Source organism: Limanda limanda, chromosome 15, assembly GCF_963576545.1.
Source record: "Limanda limanda chromosome 15, fLimLim1.1, whole genome shotgun sequence".
Lineage (NCBI taxonomy): Eukaryota > Metazoa > Chordata > Actinopteri > Pleuronectiformes > Pleuronectidae > Limanda > Limanda limanda.
The window spans coordinates 19,670,903-19,690,420 of NC_083650.1; the positions used below are offsets into that span (position 1 = coordinate 19,670,903).

The following is a 19,518-nucleotide window of genomic DNA, read 5'->3' on the forward strand; positions in this document are numbered from 1 at the left end:
TCGTTGGACACCAATTATCTGCAATGATTTATGGGATGCGTAGTTTATTGACGCCTAAAATAATTATGTACAGTCGTTTTTCAGTTTAACAAAACATTATTTGCGCCTATTTAAAAGTTTTATGCTCATTTTATGCTCATTTATCTCGTAGTGGGTCCAGGCTTAAAACTCAAATGGAAATGGAAAAAACAAGCGGAAAATGTAGATAATATTAATCATGTTGGCAAAGTTTCTAGAATACAAGGAAATGGGTCAAAGGCCACTACATTTATAATAACACTATTTTTTACATCACTTCTGCAACCCATTATTTTTCCTTTTCCACTTTGAATGCTGTCCCTGGTGGCAGAACTGAAAAATAAACAGTAACAAATGAGGCAAGCATTTGCTCTCACACTGGAATGCTAGCAAAGCATCTGGTGACAGAGCTTTGAATAACAGCTCCATCCTCCCTTGCACAGATGGTAACAACTTGCACTATAAATGCACTATTGCAGGAGAGATGCAGACTGGCCATGCTGTTTTTGGTCACTGATGTTTGTATCAGAATTGATGAAATCTTGCCAGTCAATGCCAGATGGGTCCACTGTTGTTAATAAATCAAGATGATTGAAATTAAACCAAATAGTTATTTGAGTATGTTATAATAAAAATGGAGCTTTAATCTACTTTGCTCATGAATCCAAATGGATAAATAATGCACACTCATCTAAATGAAACTAGAGTAAAGAACAATTCTTGTCTACATACGCTCTCTGTCTGACACTCTATTGGACACATGCCGCACTCAAGCAAATGCTAGAAGTACAGATAATATGTCCAGTAGAGCAGATTGACCATGACGAAAGACAAGGGGAAGGTGACTCTTGAGTAGTTGTCTATGTGGTGTGGGTTCTTCACAGTACAGCAGTTTATGGAGCGGAGCACTTTACGAACGGTGGCCAGAGCAGTGAGGCACCAGTGGACGGGCTTCGGTGGCGACGCCTCAGGCCTTGGCTCGCTGCCCGAGGGGCTGGAGGGTCTGACAGTGAGCTCTGTGGAGTTAGCAGCCGTGGAGGGAGTCTCGGCAGGCTCCTTACGTTTCTTGGCTCTGCTGGCATGCGTGGAGATGGTGGTGATGATGCCGTTCATGTCATCGTCAAAGTCGTGCATTTGGTGGCGGTACTGTTGGAGAGTTAGGAAAAGTAGAATTAGTTTTAAGTGGAAACAAAGACATGATGCGTTTGAAAGCTTGCAGCACTTTCAACTTACCCCAAAAGGCTCATGATGACATGACGATGATGGTTGTGATGACAATGACAATGACCACCATCATGAAGACAATGACTGTGACCACGACGACAGCAATGACCACAAACATGACCAACAAAGACAGTACAGTCAGGAGGCTCTCACCATGAGCATGTGGGCGTCCATGTGTGAGAGGGTGCAGAAGTGGGCAACGGCGTACTCAATGAGCGCGCCAAAGATAAAGCTGAAGCAGATTCCCAAGTAAACATCGATGGCCTTGATAAAGCAGTTGGCATTGGGCAGTGATGTCCGGGCTCCCATCATCAGAGTGGTCATGGTCAGCACTGTGGTCACTCCTGGAATACAAGCAGATACTTTGTTAACTACAGGTTATCTGTTCAACCACTAAATCTGTGGACAACTGCCTGGAATCCTTTTTTATAGGAGCTAGTGCAGTTTCCGTTCTCGACGTTGTGTCCAGAGACTTGTATAAACAGTCTGTGGTACAGAGAGAAGTTACAAATGTTGCATTCATCCTACTTTGTTTATCTACAATGATGATTTTATAGTCAGTGTTTTTCATAAAATGGAGCTGATTTAAATTCATTATTGTTCACATGGGTGGTTTTCATCAAAGTTTGAATTATTTCCTTAACAGCTGTAATATTTTCAAACATTGAATCTTTACTATATCATAGGTCTGTTATGCAACCGACACAACCTTCACACCCAAGTTCACAGCTTTTCAAATAAAAGTTCTGCAATTCAATTGCAGCAACAAAACGAATGCTGTGCTTTTACTTTGAAAACAACTTTCAAAAAAGGAAGTGATTCTATGAATGTTGAAGCCATGAAGGAGATCAGCCCCCACGACACCTGTAAATGTGTGTGTAAGTCCAATATGGTTAAATAAAAATATTAAAATCATCAATGATCAATAATCTAGTGGGCCAATTTTAGCTGCCGACAACTGCTGTAAGTGTCCGAAGACATAGAAAAAGAAAGGTTCAACTTGGTCCGCACACTGACTGTTAAGGCAACCTACCCTGTCTCCACTAACTGCACAGTGTTGTTATTATTTGTATTAATATTGAACGTGTCGAGTGTCCAAAACGCAGCAAATTTGGCTCTGCACTTCTTCAACAATACACTTGCCAAATGTGAAGCCAACAAAATTAATGATTCTTGACATATGTGTTCTACAGTCAGACAGACAGCCTGAGACCTCTGGAAATAGTAAAACGATGGTTGTCAGGGGAGTCAGGAAGACAGATGTGCTTGAAATACATTCTCCTATATGTATTTATGCCTAAAGGGAAGCACACAGTTGACTGCACAATGTAAGATGTTGTCATCCTGGCTTTTCCTTACAACTAGAGATACTCAGCACTGTGGTGCACATCCTGTTCATAACCAGTCTGGACTGGTTTCCTGTTGGTGACCTTAGTGTGCAGTCACTATGTGTTTTGTTGATTCCTGTAGTTTGGATGTTCTGATGTGGTAACTCCAGTTTCACAGATGCTCTCTTCAAACCTCAGCCCTATATTCAGTTCAAACTCATATTTATGCTCAGAGGAGATAACGCCTCTTCTATCTGTGTAATAGTAAACAAATGCTGAAAAAGTGCACATGTTTATCTCATAAAAACAGTGCAGCACACCTGCAGTGACGCACAATACATGCTGTAGATAAGCTTCGGTGCAATACGAAGGTAAATTACATTTAGAAAAAAAGGTACATTTTAACATTTGAGTGAAAAAAATAATTTTGCCCCTTACCGATACAAACTCGTGCTGGAACCGAGGACAGAGAGATCCAAAAGGAAACCCATGAGAGGACCACCAGCAGGCTGGAGGGGACGTAGGTCTCCAGGATGAAGTACAGAATGCTCCTCTTCAGCTCAAAGTGGAAAACCAACTTGGGGTATTGGCCTTTGAGGAGAAGAATAATAGAAAAGTGGCATGAATGAGAAGTTCTACGCACAGGGGGCTCAATCTTTTGACAATACCACATCGGAGTTTAAACTTAAGTACAGGCGTGGGATAAACATCATGCAGAGATTTAGAATGTCTTTGTTACCGGTTTCATAGATGGCTTCTGAGACAGATGTGTAGTAATCCTCTACTGTGTACTGGGCCAGCTGCAGTGTGTCCAAACCGCTGACGGACGCATTTCCTCTGGTCCAGTAGAACTCGACATCATTAATATTATAACCCCCTGTAATAAAAATTAAAAAAAGAATCTTATTGTCTTTGTAAGATCATGGCACTTTTCAATTTTCGCGTTAGTGGGGGAAATTATCACACAAATCTTTAGTTCATTTCATCTCAATGTCAGTCATTAACTGTCCTGGCTTTAACTGTTTCGGTTTTACAGCCAACAACTTGATTGTTTCAGTTCACAGTCACTATCCTCATTAACACGTTTTGTCCCTGCAGCAGTTGTTTAAAAAAAAAGAAGACAAAACCACTGCATGAACCTGCACAGAACCTGACAGAAGACACTCAAAGTATAGGTGATGAAGTTAGTGGAGCCAAAAGACAATTTTACCCGGCAGTCAGCACACACAGGGTGGGAGGCTCACATGCTAATAGAAGGGCCCTCTGGGGACAAATAAAGTTGTTTTGAAATTGAAATGAACGGAATAATGTTGTAATACTGTGATCCAAGTCAGAAAATGTCACTGTCTCCTGACTGATCAGCATCTGAAAAGATAATGAGATCGTAAAAATTATTCATGTTTTAAATGACATATATGCAACTAAAGAGCCACATACAGTATGTCCAATAGGATTCCATCAGGCCATAGCTTTACATTTAGACGGCCAGAAAAAACACTCCACATCAACTATTTGTGAACACTTAAACTATTAGATGAAATATATGTTAGTATTATACAGTGGATATAATTCATATATTTGTTTCAATCCCAAAACACTTTGTGGTTGATTGCATTGGGCAACAACAGCGTGATCTTCAATTCCTTTAAATAACCAACACACAGTGAAATGAACCCTTGTACTAGTGTAAATTGCATATTACCAGCACATTATAAATTACCTAGAAAGTGCCATATTTTATGAAATTTATTACTTTTACAAAAAATAAGTATAACTACATGAGGTTTTTTTTTCCTAATTAAGCCCCAAAGTAGCAATGGTGCGAGCAGCTGGGAATGCTAATTGCCAAAGCACACTTGCTTTGTGCGAGTGTGATTCCCTCATGGTTGGGTTGTTTGGGATTGCAGCCCGTAGTGGGTGGTAAATTCCCTCTAATGCTAAACATCAGCACAAGAGAGATATTTGGCAAGAACCAAAGGGAATGGGATAAAAAAAATTGCTTTGAGGAGCTAGATGAAGACATCGTATTTCATCAGAGCAGCAAATGGGTATGTGTGCACACAGTGTGGTGGCCATGATACAGGACGTCTGCCATTAAAACAAGATATGGGTTTGGTTAAGTATTAAACTTCAGAGTACAATGTTTGTGTATAGTTGCAGTCACAGTGGATTTTCCCATTTCCCCATTATTCACGTAACACAGTTTGACAGAGAGATCCAACAGGAGCTGCTAATGGAAATGCATTTGTTGTGTTAATTAAATTCTTTAACGCGGGTAGCAAAAGAAAAAAGAAAAAGACAAAGAGCTCTTCCCTCACAGAAGAGCAGACCTTGTCATGTATGCACCAGGCCCCAGAGAGCGTACAAGTATAAACCAACTGAAACAAAAAATAAAGCTGCTTGCAACACTAACGCAGTCAAATATGACACAGCTCAGTTTTGTAGTGCTTTTATAAGAACAATGTAGCTATAATAGTATTAATAAATAAGAGATGGTGTGGTTTTAATTTCAAAATATGTTAAGGAGGAAAAAATTAGATTAGCAAGGCTTAACCTCTTTGGTGTATTCTCCTAATTTATCTGCAGAGGGAGCAAGAGATTAAGAAAAGTAAAAGGAAGCTCTGTTGGTTTAGGAGGTATCACACCTCTTTAATCTGTTGTAATCTAAACACTAAATAATTAGCCGTCCTACTCCCTATTTGAACCCAATGGAGTCATGTATTATTGACCAGGATGAGGCATGGAGGATGCTGGGAGCGAGTGCCTCTAATGAAGGGCAGTGGTGAGTTTGATGCTGAGAGGTCCTGTAAATTCACTCTTTTCTCTCATTCACTGCGATGCTCTTACTAGATGAACTCATTATTTTTCCTGACCTTAAGCCCTGACATTATATTTACAAACTAGAGATACAAACGAGTAGTGACATGAAGTGCAATAGCATGGAAAGAGCTCCATGGGGGTATAATCAACCTTCCGGTGCCCTGTGGACCCTTTGTAAACAAGTACGCTCACCAGGGAACAAGTTAAAACAGGGCCATTCAAAGTTTAAATCAAGCTGAAAATAATTATATTCATCATAATTTGACCACAATCCTAATCATTATGGGAGAATATTAACTCAATGTTCAGTATTACTGTTTATTCAGCTGCAATAGTGTTACTCATGTGCAATATTAAACATTTTTTTAACGTTATTTTCAATATCATGTGCAGTGTTAATAACTACTATTATCAATACTACTTACTGCCACTTTAGTTTAGTATTATTTCCCCTGTCCTACCTAATATATTCATTTCTATTGCTATTTCTATTTGGCACTGGTTTTTGCTGCATTTATAGCATTTACACGTTATATTTCCATTTTCCCTTACACGTTAAATCTTTATTTAATTTTCACTTATATATTTTTTAGACTTAATACGCTATTGTTTTATTCTACTGTAATCTTTTGTGAATTGTGTTGCTGTAATCCTGGAGCAAGCTGGCCCGAGAATTTGCTTCAGGATTAACTAAGTCTATCCTATTATGTCGTGTCGTATTGTATGGTATTGAATTGCATCTTATTTATGCCTCGCACTGCCACACAACAACACCGTCTTTAAACCTCGCTCCTGTGTAAAGGATCCACTTTTGGCACGGCATTAAAAAAAGCAAATCCTGGAATAAACATCTTCATGTAAAGACAGAGCAAGAGGGAGTCAGAGATTGAATGAGAGGAGGAACAGAGAAAACAGGAGAGGTAGAGCAGCAGGATGACAGATAAGATACGTGAGAGATGCAGATTTTCAGCCTGGAATTATTGAAGCAACAGAGAAAGGGATCCATCATCTTCTCAGTTACCGAACTATAAGCTTCAGATGTCTTTTTGTCTGTTGCAGTTAAATGTTTTATTTGGCACCAGGGTCCTGGAAGGCTGTTGGCAGGGATCAGACAGAGCTCAGCCTGACTGGCTGCCATTTACTAACATGGTGCAAAAACACGAGCAGGAAGGCAAAGATGGCACATGAGCGAGATAGGCTGGGGGCAGGGGACCTTTTCTTCCTTCCATCACTTTTACAGCCCAAAAACTCCATCCTGTCATGCAATTCAATCTTAATGATTTGCTTTAATTATAAACATACTGTCGCCGCGTTTCACTTTGAAACCACTGAAGATAAATCCAAGTTAGTTAAACTGACACATATTTCAAGAAATCTCATTTGTAACAGGAGAAGGATTTTCAAAGCTACTGGCTGATGTTTGCATTCTTAGGATGTATTAAGAGGAGTTCAAAGGATCTGTTTGGTGGGCTTGATATTGGGGAAATGCTGACGCTACAACATAGTGCCTAAGGGCCTGACCCTCTGGATTAGTTAACCCTAGGACTTTAAAAACTGTGTTTTGACATCACCTTTCAACATACTTTTACCCAATTATTATAATTTTTTTGCCATTACTTTTGTTTGTTTTATTCCTTTCTCTTGCCACTACTTTTAAATGTTGTAAAATTATGTATTATTTTATTTGTCATTACATTTTGTATGACAGCTTTGTCGGTCTTTGATTTTAAATGACATTGTATTAAGTTGCTTTTGTCGTTAACCTTTTTAAATTCTTGTGTATATTTGATGTTTGTGTGGCACTTTGTAACGTATGTTTTGAAAGGTGCTATATAAATAAAGTTTTAATTGTTTATTAATATTGTAATTTATTTTGGGGAAAGCGGCTGCTATAATGAGCACCTTCGGATAAGTCAAGGACAAACTGAATAATTTAACATTTCGGGGAATAGTCTTGATGTTTTGGAGAGTTGGAAGAGATCAGTGCTAATCTCATTCCTGAGCGTTCAGAAGCCTTGGCAAGAAAAAAAATACAGCATTTTTCATCATTCGTACCTAATGATCACAACAACAAGTTTGTTTAATGTATTCAAGAAGAAAAATGTTACGACAAGTGGCAATTTCAAAGAAAATCTGGTCATTTTATGATGACATCGTTTCATATTGTTATTGTATAGATTAAACAAGCAGGATACAATATGGTAAAGCTGTTAGATTTTAAGGTGGTAGCAGGTGGATGATTCCGATTTGGAGTAAGTTATGCTAGCTGTTCACCTCTGCAACATTATGCTAAGCTAAGCGGTAACCTTCCCCATCAGCGGGAGGTTTAGAAATCTCCCTAAACTGTTAAACTGTCCATTTCAGGGGTTGATCATTTTGAAAGGTTACTGCAGTGCACAGTAAAGCTACATCTTTGTTTCCATGACAACAATCAAGTCATTTAGTATTCACATACATCTGAAGAGAAATTATGATGTAAAATACTTCATCATGACCTGAACTGCCTTTGCAATTTCTGTCTGCTGTATGACATAAGCATGCGGTTTTCACACCATCACGCGCTAGCACACACACACCGAGACCGACACCCACATCAATGGACAAAAGCGCACACACACACACACACTCACACACACAGTTTAGAAGATGATAGAAAGTGATGTGTTTGATCCTTTGGTTTGATCAGATTCATTTGAAAATACGCCCACCCACTGACTCTCTGACACAGCTTCAAGCTGCTGACTTCTGATATTCTTTATTAGGTGTGAGGTGTCCTTACAGCTCTCCAGTTGTAACGTGCAGGTCTGCTTGTCCATCGGATACTTGGTCAGATCCATGTTGCACGCAACAGTGGTCGTAATCCTAGAACAAAAGAACATAAACATGAACGAGGAAACCAACAGTGAATGTTGTTATAGCAGAAGACTTTTTTGACAGTAGTTTCAACTTAAACACCATTCATCCAAACAAAAAGTAACTGAATTTGTGAGTTATTTCCAGCTGTCTGGTTGTTGTTTTGCTGTTCTAAGGCATCAGATGGCTTGGTTAAAATTATGCACGAACTAAGCTTTTAAGTCACATTGAGTCACTTGTAATGGTGAAAGTCTTCACTTTATATTGCTGCCACATTATGCCTCCTCCTGCATAATGTTTTGGTCTTAAGTGGATCAAAATGTTAAATATGATGCAATGTAATTCCCTTAGAGAGAAGATTAAGTGTGATGCCTATTCGTCTTTGGACACTGTCTGAGTCTAGTTTTTAACTTGTTTCTATTTAAAGAGAGCAGCAGAAGTCTCCTTACTGATCAAGGAGAGACCAGCAGAGGCATTTGCTATTTACTTGATATGCTTTGGAAATGCCTGATGACGAGTTGATAAAAGATACAAGGCCCTGAATGTAAAGTCAAAAAGTTCATGACATGAAGCAAGTAGCACAGATGCAATCAAATGTTCAAAAGTCCCTGTAAAATATAGGATTTATGGTCTATTTAAAGGCCATTGATTAAAAAAAACCATAGATAACAAGCAAGATACTTTAAAATAATACAAAATGTATGAAAAAAAATGTAGATTAATGTTGTTGTATATGTGTTTATCACACAAAGTCTTATATACTTACTTTTACTTTAAACAGACTAGATTAGTTGTTTACACAGCAGCCATGATGTGGATATTCATTTGTCATTTAGAGATACTGATTCTTATATCTTTATTTCTATGCACCGACTTGACTTGAAAATGGAGGACCCTTAGAAACGTTCACCATGGCAATCTATCCTGACTGCTACAGCAATTTAACACAAGCCTCTGTCTGTGAAATTTGGATGACTGGTTTCATTTTCATTTTTAAATTACATTTCAGCTGTAGCCTCTTCAACCATAAAAGTAACATACAGTAATTCATTTGCAATCTCCTCTCTTAACTGCCCAACCATTGGCTCCAATCACCTCAGTGCTTTCCCATGTTCCCCCGTGGCACAGCACTGAAACATTTACCACAGCTGTCCCTTCACTCCAACACCTCACATTTCTCACTTTACTCTGTCGCTTTTAACAGCCCCAAGTCCCCGAGGTGGCCCTCCTTGTCATGACTGTCTTCTTTTTACTGTTTTACGCTCACTAGTCATGCTCTCTAACTGTAAAGTGCAACCATCCTCCTTATTTCCTCTGTCGAGCCCAGAAACAGTACAGTTCAGTATATGGGAGCTTCATAATTACTTCATATTTACAACAAACACACACAAACACACTCTTGTTCTTCAACCACATCTTAACCATCGCAACTATGCCTGATCGTTACAATTACAGCAAATCTTAACCTTTAAACATCCCTTTAAAAAAGTGAGGACCAGCCAAAATCTCCTCACTCTGTAAGGTCTAAAAGCTCTAAAAGGGCCCTCAGAAAGATATAAGTACAAATGTACACAAACACTCCTTCAAAGCCCCTAAATCAATAACCGGAGTCACAGTATATCCAATAATGCTGGGCACTTAATAAAAACATAAATCACAATTCACAGACAGGCTCACTCACATGTGCGACCCCCTCTGAGCAGTACAGTGCTTTCCTGACAATTATTATTGTACAGAGACATGATTAACTGTAAGGCCAAGCTGAACTGAGCCTGGATACCGTACTCAATTTTCTATAACATGACACCTATGCACTGCACATTTCCCCCATGGTAGTTACAGGTTTGCCATTAGAACAGTAAGGATCTCTCCCATGTGACACTTTTCCCATTTCATTGTGCAACCAGGCCATGTATAACTATGACTGTACAGCATGAAAAGAAGTTCAGCAGTGGGGGAAGGGAACTCATCATGGACAGCACTTATACAATCCATATTTGAGATGAGGTTAAAGAATGTGGCGTAAAAACATGTAAATCCCATCATGACAGGCTTTAGAGAGATTATCAAATTGCTGGATCATCTACAGATGTTCTCTTGCTAACCTGTTTTGGCCTATCCATTCAAAATACAAGGTTAATGTATGTTTCATCTGACAAGAGCTTGTCACATGTCAAGCCCTTGCTCACAGAGCAATATCTGTAGGAGGGATCCTGCAGTTGCAGAGACTTTTGTTAGACCACAGTTCCTTGTATTGACCGATGACATTCCGCTGTTCTCATACAATCCAATAGCCAAGTAATAGAATTGACACAACTCCCTGTTTTGCAATCACATTATCTCAAACCCAACCCACGCTGTCTCCCTCAGCCAATTTCTTCTCCATTCCCTGGCCTACTTTTCATTGTCTGTCGGAGAAGAAAAAAAGAGAAACAGAACAACAACCAATAAACATTGACCGTCCTACCTTAGAGCGTACAGAACGGTTCCATTGGGGAAGATGCGGATCAGTCTGTTCTCGACGGTGATGTCATGGAGGAAGGACTTCTTGGAGTCCACGATAAAGGTGTCTGGGACCCAGAGGAGCTCCACGAGCCGCCCGTCCAGGCTGAGGCTCTTGTTGCCTTCGAATATCAAGCGCTCATCGGTCCAGCGCTGGCGAAGGAAGATGGTGGCGGTGTAGTCCTGCAGGATTCAGGCGCAAAGGTCACAGTAGAGCTACTATACAGCTTTAACAAGCATATCAATAATATGCTGACAGACACGTGAGGTTTTTGCAAACAAAGATTCTTCTTTCACACATGTATTTCATTAGTCAGCTCTCGGGTTCTTTATGTGCTGTTAGGCATTGATGGAGTCAGGTCCCTCAGCCCTTCTGTGCCTAAAGCGAAAATAATCTTCAGCCTTGTAAAGTCAGCAAGTCTTTTCTGGTTTTAAGAACGCTAATTTTTTTTTTTTTGTAATTCATTCCGTTTAGTCCTGATATAACCTCACGTGTGGCCACCTATTCACTTTCTCCAATTGTCTGGCATCAAGCTATGAGTGGGATTTTCTAACCAAACATATTCAGCAGCACATGAAATAACCCCGTCAGCAGAGGAAAGCCAGAGACCTCTGCTTGAGTGAGGTTACACGAGAACTGACTGGTGTCTGCGACATCAATAGTCCAGTTTCTAAGGAACAAAATGTGCTGCTACGCGTGGCTGTAATCTCTGCTTCAATGTAACTGTAAGGAGTTCCAATCTCAGAAGCCTGTGTGCCAAGTATTTTCTCAAGTCGTTTTCAGACATGCACTCTAGAGAATATCCGCCCAATTGGAGCCAGACTTTCTCCAGAGTTTGCCTTTCACAATTAAAAATCTCATTGACTCGCTGTGAAAAGCATTTCAGGAAAAATTGCTATTCACACCATCAAAACAACCATGTGTGTCTTATTGAGAGTAACCACTAATGTTCGTGTCAAGGCAGAGGAATTGGAACAAATTATTCTAATAGCTTTGAGGTTAGATCTGTAAAATGTATTATTGTTTTTCTGAGGGTGATTTGCAACTATAATACAAAGTTTCTGTCTGGTTTTTGTTGTCTGATTTTATATTGAAGTATCTAAATTATAAGTGCTGCAGCTTTTAGACCACCCTATGTGTGTCGCTTTTACTGAATCAAGCCATCTTGAAGAGTAATACACTCAGGGGGCACTTTATTAGGAACAGCTGAAAAAACTTATCCAACACAACAGCCCTGCAATAACGTTTGTCTTTGTCAGTGACATGGTTTGATTTGAGGAAAACTTGATTAAACAAGTTGCCTGTGATGTTTATTCGTTGTAGTGATGTTGTCAAACTTGCCTACAGTTACAACGGAAACATCACACATTACACTAATAAATCAGATTTCTGTTCTGTAATTAATTATGTTAAGACCATTAGAATTTGAGAACCCAGTAAATCACCTTTCAGTCATGTCAACGATGAGTGGAAAAATCACAATTGATTATCTGTCAATATGTACAGCAATCAAACCAAACCACAACTGAAATAGATGTCAGAAGTTTTCATGTAAGATAATTGCAATTTAATTATCCAACAGTAACATTAATAAAATGGTAATTAAACAGACTGAAAGAAGTCAGACATTATCCTTGAAAAACTATTTTTAGAAAATTGTTTACATTGTGGCAGGACAAGGAAAGGCAGAGACGCAGGTACTGCTTACTGTTGTTTATTCAGTAGTCAGGAAGAACAGGCACATGTTCCCCATACGGGAAGTATATATAGCTACAGACTTTACATTTCCCATCGACCCACTGGGTGAGAGGACACACCCATGAGTGCACGCCACAACATCAAGATTGAATGAACCTGAACGTTTACCTGGAATAACTTGATACCACTTGACACTAATTACTTGTTGATTAATGATTTAGTGCCAAGAATCCTACTAATCATGTAATGATTGATTATGTTGAATGAGATAATGTACTTCAATGGAACAAGATGCCAGTAACAGAGAAATTAAGATTATCTATGAGATTATTAAAGAAAATTACAAAATGATTTATTGTTCACACTATTTGGTTGCAATTTAATTTCAGCAGTGTATACATTAGAGGGTCATTATTTTTTGATTACTGAGTAATTATTTATTACATCAGACATGATTCTAATGAATGGATTTTGTAAATGGTTATTTAACAGCAAACGCTGACTACAACATTAAAAGTTTTCATTAAGACACAATGAGGCCTAAGGTGACACTAAGGCTGAAGGTAAGTCTTACCATGTTGATCTCTGAGATCGTATCGATGCTGGCGATATCCAAGCTCATGCCCACTGTTACTGGACCATCTAGAAACAAAGAAGAAAACAGTGATTAACTGCTGTATGTGACATTAACTTTTCAGACAGAACACTATCCACACATTTCCAGTTTTCAAATGTTCAAATGCAAACTGTATATGACTACGTTTTAAGTGACATAACAGAGTACAGTATATTGAGAAGGCATGGGCTACAGTGTTTTGTACTGAAAGGTTATTGAAGGATAGGATATTTAAAATTCTAAAGACCCCCACACAGCTGCAGTCTGTCAAGTGTGAACCTCCTTGAGGGAATTAGTTCTCCCTGATTCACCATCAAAGAGGAGTAACTTCTGCGCTCTCCTGTGTTTCATCTTCCCCGTTCTCATTCTCTTGCACTTATTCCATCTTCATTTCTGTGCGAGAGAGAGTAATGAGCCTGCTGTCACATTAGTAGATACTGTACACGTCTGGTTTCCTACTGCAGTCATGTGGAGTATATGTTTGCAGGCGTTTGTGTGTTTTCCTTTAAACGTACAATAAGTAACTTGGGCCACTACGGGTCCTCAATCAAAATAATAAAAAAAGACTTATTTTGATGACATTGTGAAGCAGTCTGGACAGACCTAGACTAGATGATTCCCTTCACTTTCCAGTCTTTAAAGAAAAGCAGAGAAATTCCATGATATATTTTCAATAATGGCATGTATTCAAGACAGTAAAGTTAATATGAAGCTTACATTTGCAAGACTAGAAACAGTCTGTATACTGGACAGGGTTAAGCTTGCTGTTTCCCTCTAGTTTCCAGACTTAATGCTAAAACAAATGTCTGCTGGCTGTAGCTCACAGCCGTTCACAAGTCGTATCTTTCCATTTAACTCTTGGCAACAAAGCAAATAGGTGCATAACCCGATCTGATAACTATTACTCTAGGGTTACTTGAACTTTACAGATAATTATTAAGTTTGGAGTGAGGGGCCATGCTGTGTAACAAGGTCTTGTCAGACTGAGAAGACTTCCTGGCTGTGCCGGAGGCTGTCTGGCAGAAGGATGACATTGACAATGAAACTCTGCGTCTTGCACCAAAATGTTGAGAATTGTTTTGCCTCAAATATTTGTGAGGCCAAAAGATTTTAAAAAAATGATGGTGTCTCCAGACCTAAGGGCTGGAGATTTAATCAAAAAAGTGTTCACAGATAGCAATGTAAATACACGAGTCTGGGTATGTGAATATGTGCGTTTGTATCAGTATACGTGCTGTGTTGCTTGGCAGTAGGACTAGTGATAACGCTGAATAGCTTTTGTCTTGTTAAAGTCCGGGCTGTGATAACAGAGCAAACAAACCATAATCACATTGTGATGGATTTCCGCAGCCTGGAAAAACAACAGTAGCAAGGGATTTACAGGGGATGATATAACATGCTCCTCTGAGATAGACTTTATTCCCAGGTGAATTAGTTAGCTGGTGAAAGATAGAATTTATATTACAACAAATATTAGTAGATATCTTTAAATATAATGGGATTATATTTTGAAGATATAATTACAAATAAAATGGATTGTATTATTTGAGATAAGTATGTATATATATTTAATTGCCTTAAATCAATGTGGATCCTTTTTTTTCCATTCTGCATACACAGCGTTTCCTTGTTACAATATTACAAAAGATAAATTTGACTTCTTCTCATCTTGTAATATATGTGCAGTAAATTCAAATGTATGTATGTAAGCCTATATTACCCAGCAGGGATTTGCAAGCACAAAATTGTAATATGAACTTCTTCTCTGTCAAACGCATATTTCCCCAGAGTGTTCTGTCTTTTCCATTGCTGGATGTGTCTGCAGTTTCCTTACTGTCAAAGAAAGGCCTGAGGTACTTGTTGTATCCTTTCATCAGCTTATGAATGGTAGGAGGAAGAATCTCTCCTTCCTTCACTTCTGCGTTGATCAATGAGCTCTCTAACAACCTGAGAACAGAGACAGAGGGAGAAAGAGCGAGAGAAGAGCATGGATGAGAATTATTTTTCTCCGGCTGCGCATTTACCTGGTGAATTCCTCCTCGCAACCACATTCAAATTCACAGAATTAGCAGGGATTCCTCTTTACAGCAAATCTGTCAAACCTCACTGAGCCAAAGAAAAGGCAGACGATGAAGATTGCAACTTGGTACCGAAGAGCGGGAAAAAGAAGAAAAAGGAATGCTTTGCATTTTTCTCTTAATTATCGGATTACCTTGAATTGGAATGCCCCGAGAATTCTATACCATCCATCTCTGTTTCCCCTCTGACGTGCACCTTTGAAACTACCGCCTGCTTTCATGACATTTTCCCCCTCATATTTTCTGAATGCTATCCTTAAAGGCACACTGAAGTGTGGGAAGATGATTGTATTGCTGGCAATTGCAGCAGGGGAAAGGAATACTCATTTTGCCTTCTCCAGTGGTAAGTGTGTTTGTGTTTAAATCAGGCTCTAAATACAGAACGCCTGCTCTGCAGAGAGAAAGCCCCCGAGGCACGTGCTATGATGTAAGAGGGGCTGAAGCAAGACAGATCAAGCCATGTGCAGAGGCAGAAAACATTCATCTCCATACACTGGCAGGATTTCAGACTCCCCTCTGTCACTTGTACGCTGCTTTCGTCAAATGTATCACAAAGAGAGGAAGAATAACAAAACGAGATCGGCTGCCTTTATTATCCCACACCCTCATCAAATATCAATATAGTTTATTGTCGGGGCCAAGCCGTTTCCAATCATCAGTATGTTATTGCAAAGTAATTCTGAGTTCTTGCCAGTATTCATGCCAGTGTCTTCCATAAACCCTGTAGCTCTGTCAAAATGATACATGCTGCACTGGAGCAGGACAAACAACATCCTCTTTCTGTTGTGTATCATACAGTAGAGCAGTTTCTCCTAATGCTCTTGAGTCATCCAGAGGAGTTTTGTTGTGTCTGAACCTGTGGGACACGATTTCTTCTTGGTGATAACTTATTTGCAATATGCGAAAACAAGCAAATTCCTTCGTCAAATTGACAACCAATGTGCTGCAAATATTTGCAGACACTTTTCTGTGTGCCTTGGAAAGACTTCCATGGTCTGTGCGATTTACAGTATGCTTGATTGTTAGGTTGTGTTGTATTTGCAGTGTCTTATCTGGTTTTGTTATGGGAAATGTAGAATAGAATTTGGTTTTGTGTATTTTCAGCCCATTATGTGGTTGTATTGTGTGTTTGCAGTGTGTCATTTGTTTTTTTTGTGTTACAAGCTAATTTGTTGTCCATTTGATGATGCTTTCTGAATTTACTTGTGTTTGCTTATCAGCATATGCTACTTGCTTTTCTATCTTGCAGTAGTTTTGAGCTCTCAGGGCCACCATATGATGACCCTGTTCTTGTATGTTAAATATAGAAACATGATGATGAACACGATAATTTATTGATGATAAAATCTACATGTAACCTATTATAGCTTTGTTTGCTGTAGGGAGACACAAACATATGCACTTCATGTCATGAAACTAGAGTCTAAAAAAGCCTAGAGTCAGGAGAGCCGCTCTGTGAGTCGTCATCATAAACTGAATATGAAGACGTGTGACACAGATCCACTTCCTCACACTATCCACAAATGAAGCTGAAATATCCAAGATACAAAAGCTGTCATCTTGCATATTTGCAGCCAGTGTCTGCGTTTTTCTGCATTAAATCGCATCCCAATGGCTGTCCCCATGTGATCTGTAATAATCATGTTTCTTCAGATCTCCTCCTCATGAGAGAACAGGATGTCCTACTGGTGAATCTACCACATGAGAGCTGAACCTCTGGAGCAGACACAAGCAGAGAAAAAATAATCTTCCCAATGAAACTTGTTTCACCTGACTGAGTCAAATCAGCTTATCCACTGAGTAACTCTGTTGCTATGCTACATAAAGTCTCCCTCACATGGGAGGCATTGGCCTTGGATGGGAAAGCTATGTTAGTGATGGGAGTGACAGCACTCTGCCTCTGGCGTGCTGCATTATCAATCTAGGTCACCCTGCGAGACCCTTAAAATGCGTGAATATGAGGGATGTGGTTTTGTATTTCTACAATGCATCAAAGTATACGTCTGTTGTTAGATAAGGAAAGTTCATTGGAGTACATCGGGCCATATTTTTCAGCATAGTCATGTTATATTTTGAGGAAATAAGCAGAAAGGAAATCCCATGCTCATCGCAATTCTACTCCTGGATCCAATATTTCGATGATCACCTTTCAAAAATTAAATATCACACAACTGTTTCTAACGATCTTGCAATCAACCATTACCAAACATTTCCTCCTCTACAAAAGTGTGAATTTTCTGCAAGTCTATGTGGTTCTCTCTTTGGAATAGACAGTTTCTCGCACAATCTTGTCGAAGTTCTGATACTTATGACGATGTGAAACTGATGTGAAAATTAAGTATTTCGTTGTTTGTTTATCCTAAAGTATAACTTGTCAATATGCTCAGATTCCTCATATTAAGGCAGGTGACAGGAGGATCTTCTGATATTTCCCACCTGACATGAAACAAATCCTTAAACTACAACTTTATTCTCGTAATATTATGACTTTAATCTCAAACTCTCCCTTTTCCCTTTTAATTTGCACTAATGCTCCATAGTAAGAAAGCAACAATATATAAAAGATATATAAAAACTAAATACATTAGAGAGAGGGATGTGATGAAGATGTGAAAATATCAATTTACCGGTTTATGTTTGTAAATTATGAAAAAGCCTACAACTCAAGGCAGACCTATAACCAAACTGCAGGTGTCATACATCATGGAATTGATTTCCTACAACAAGGCACTTACTGAAAGCGACAGTCCTATTTGTCTTTGATGTTCACAGATGTTTTACAGTCTGACAATGACCAGAAAATGTGCTAAGAGCCTCCAGCTCCTCTCCCCCCATCCATCTCCCCAAATCCCCAGACTCTCTAACTTTTGGCTGTTTAAACCTTCCCCCGCACACAAGGATGAGACCTTGGTTCTCCAGCCTGCAGAACAGTTGCTATGCACTGAGCCCTGACAACCGAAAAAAAATAAATAAAATATACATCCAAAGAAATCACACAGGCCAATGTACTAATGTAAATATATATATTTGTTTTTTTATGTGCATGACAGCATCATAATGAAGACAAGCTGATATTTAGGCTGTTTGTTGCAGTGATAACCACAAGCACAAGCTCAATCTAAACACACACATAGACGCATGCGCACTTGAATGCACACACGCACACACGCACACACTTCACTCATCTTTATGTACTTTAGAATCTCTCTCTCCAGATGAGAGCACGGTCTACAGAGTGCACATTTTCCAGGAATGCTCACTGACAGACCTGACACTACTGCCCACCATGCTGCCTATCAACAACAACAGCATGACACATTGAATGCCCACGACTGAGCTGAAGGGAAGCTCTGCCATACTAAGTCATAAGCTACTGTTTGCCTTCAGCACAATTGTATTTAAAAAAAAATGTAATGTATATTTAATGGGGAGCTTAAGTTATATATGTTCTAGTGTTGAAAATAATACATTTCTGGCATTGTCCAACAGAATATCTGAGTCTCAGATAGAAAGATCAGAAACGATTACAAGGCGGTTTAGTATAAAATGTCACTTTAGTGCTGTCAACTCACATCTTGTTAACCCTCCAGCTGAGCCTCCACACTCCTACTTAACACATTCAGGTTATACGTGACCTCCCTGTGGGTGTGAAAGTGTTTCTTTTACTAACAGTGTTAGCAAATGATGGATGGACAAGTACCCTGCCTCTGACCCATTGCATGCTCAGATAAGCTACTGACTCTGACAAGCCTTGTTTAAAAATAGTGGATGGAAGATTAGTTTTCAACACAAAGTTTCTGGTACCTGGTGGTTTCTGATTTGCTGAATTAAAAGTTTATACCTCAATGATTCACAAGTGAGCAATTGGTGAGAATGAGCTAGCAGGAATGAGAGGGAACTGTTACGCCGAGTTTACACCCTAGCGCGCCGGCGCTTGGCTGGTCACACCGGACACTCTTAAATCCGCGGCGGTCATCCTGCGATTCTTTTCCGTAATCACACATACAGCTGATATTTGTCATTAACTGCAATGGCACCCAGCATTTGTCCTTTTTAATGTTGTCTTTATACAACATGTGCCGAGGATCATACAGCTCACTGTACTACTTCTCCACTTACCCTAACCCTTATTAATTTAATGTTATCCATCTTCAAGAACTTCTCCGCTGTTTGCTCCGTTCAATGTCGGGTGTCGAGGGTAAATTACGTATTCTCCACCAAGCCTATGGGGAGAGTACGTAGACCCCCTTCATGACTGCTTGTGTGGCTGTAGTGGGGGCAGAGGGCGACATTTAATAATGTGATTGGTCAAATTGGTCAAATTAAAACTCCAGGACAACAGAAGTGGAATACAAACTATGGGATGATATTTTACATATT

The 19,518-nt window shown here is 39.3% G+C and overlaps 1 protein-coding gene across 1 annotated transcript; it reads right to left on the reverse strand.

Annotated features, from left to right (window-relative positions):
* Positions 1-798: 798 nt before the first annotated feature.
* Positions 799-18,426, reverse strand: LOC133021059 (gamma-aminobutyric acid receptor subunit pi). Its single transcript, XM_061087827.1, has 9 exons — positions 18,407-18,426; positions 14,895-15,007; positions 13,019-13,086; positions 10,711-10,928; positions 8,170-8,252; positions 3,310-3,447; positions 3,009-3,161; positions 1,396-1,586; positions 799-1,164 (listed from the first exon to the last, which is right to left on the reverse strand). Exons 1-9 carry the CDS (start codon positions 18,424-18,426, stop codon positions 799-801), a joined length of 1,350 nt encoding a protein of 449 aa, XP_060943810.1.
* Between the last annotated feature and the right edge of the window lie 1,092 nt (positions 18,427-19,518).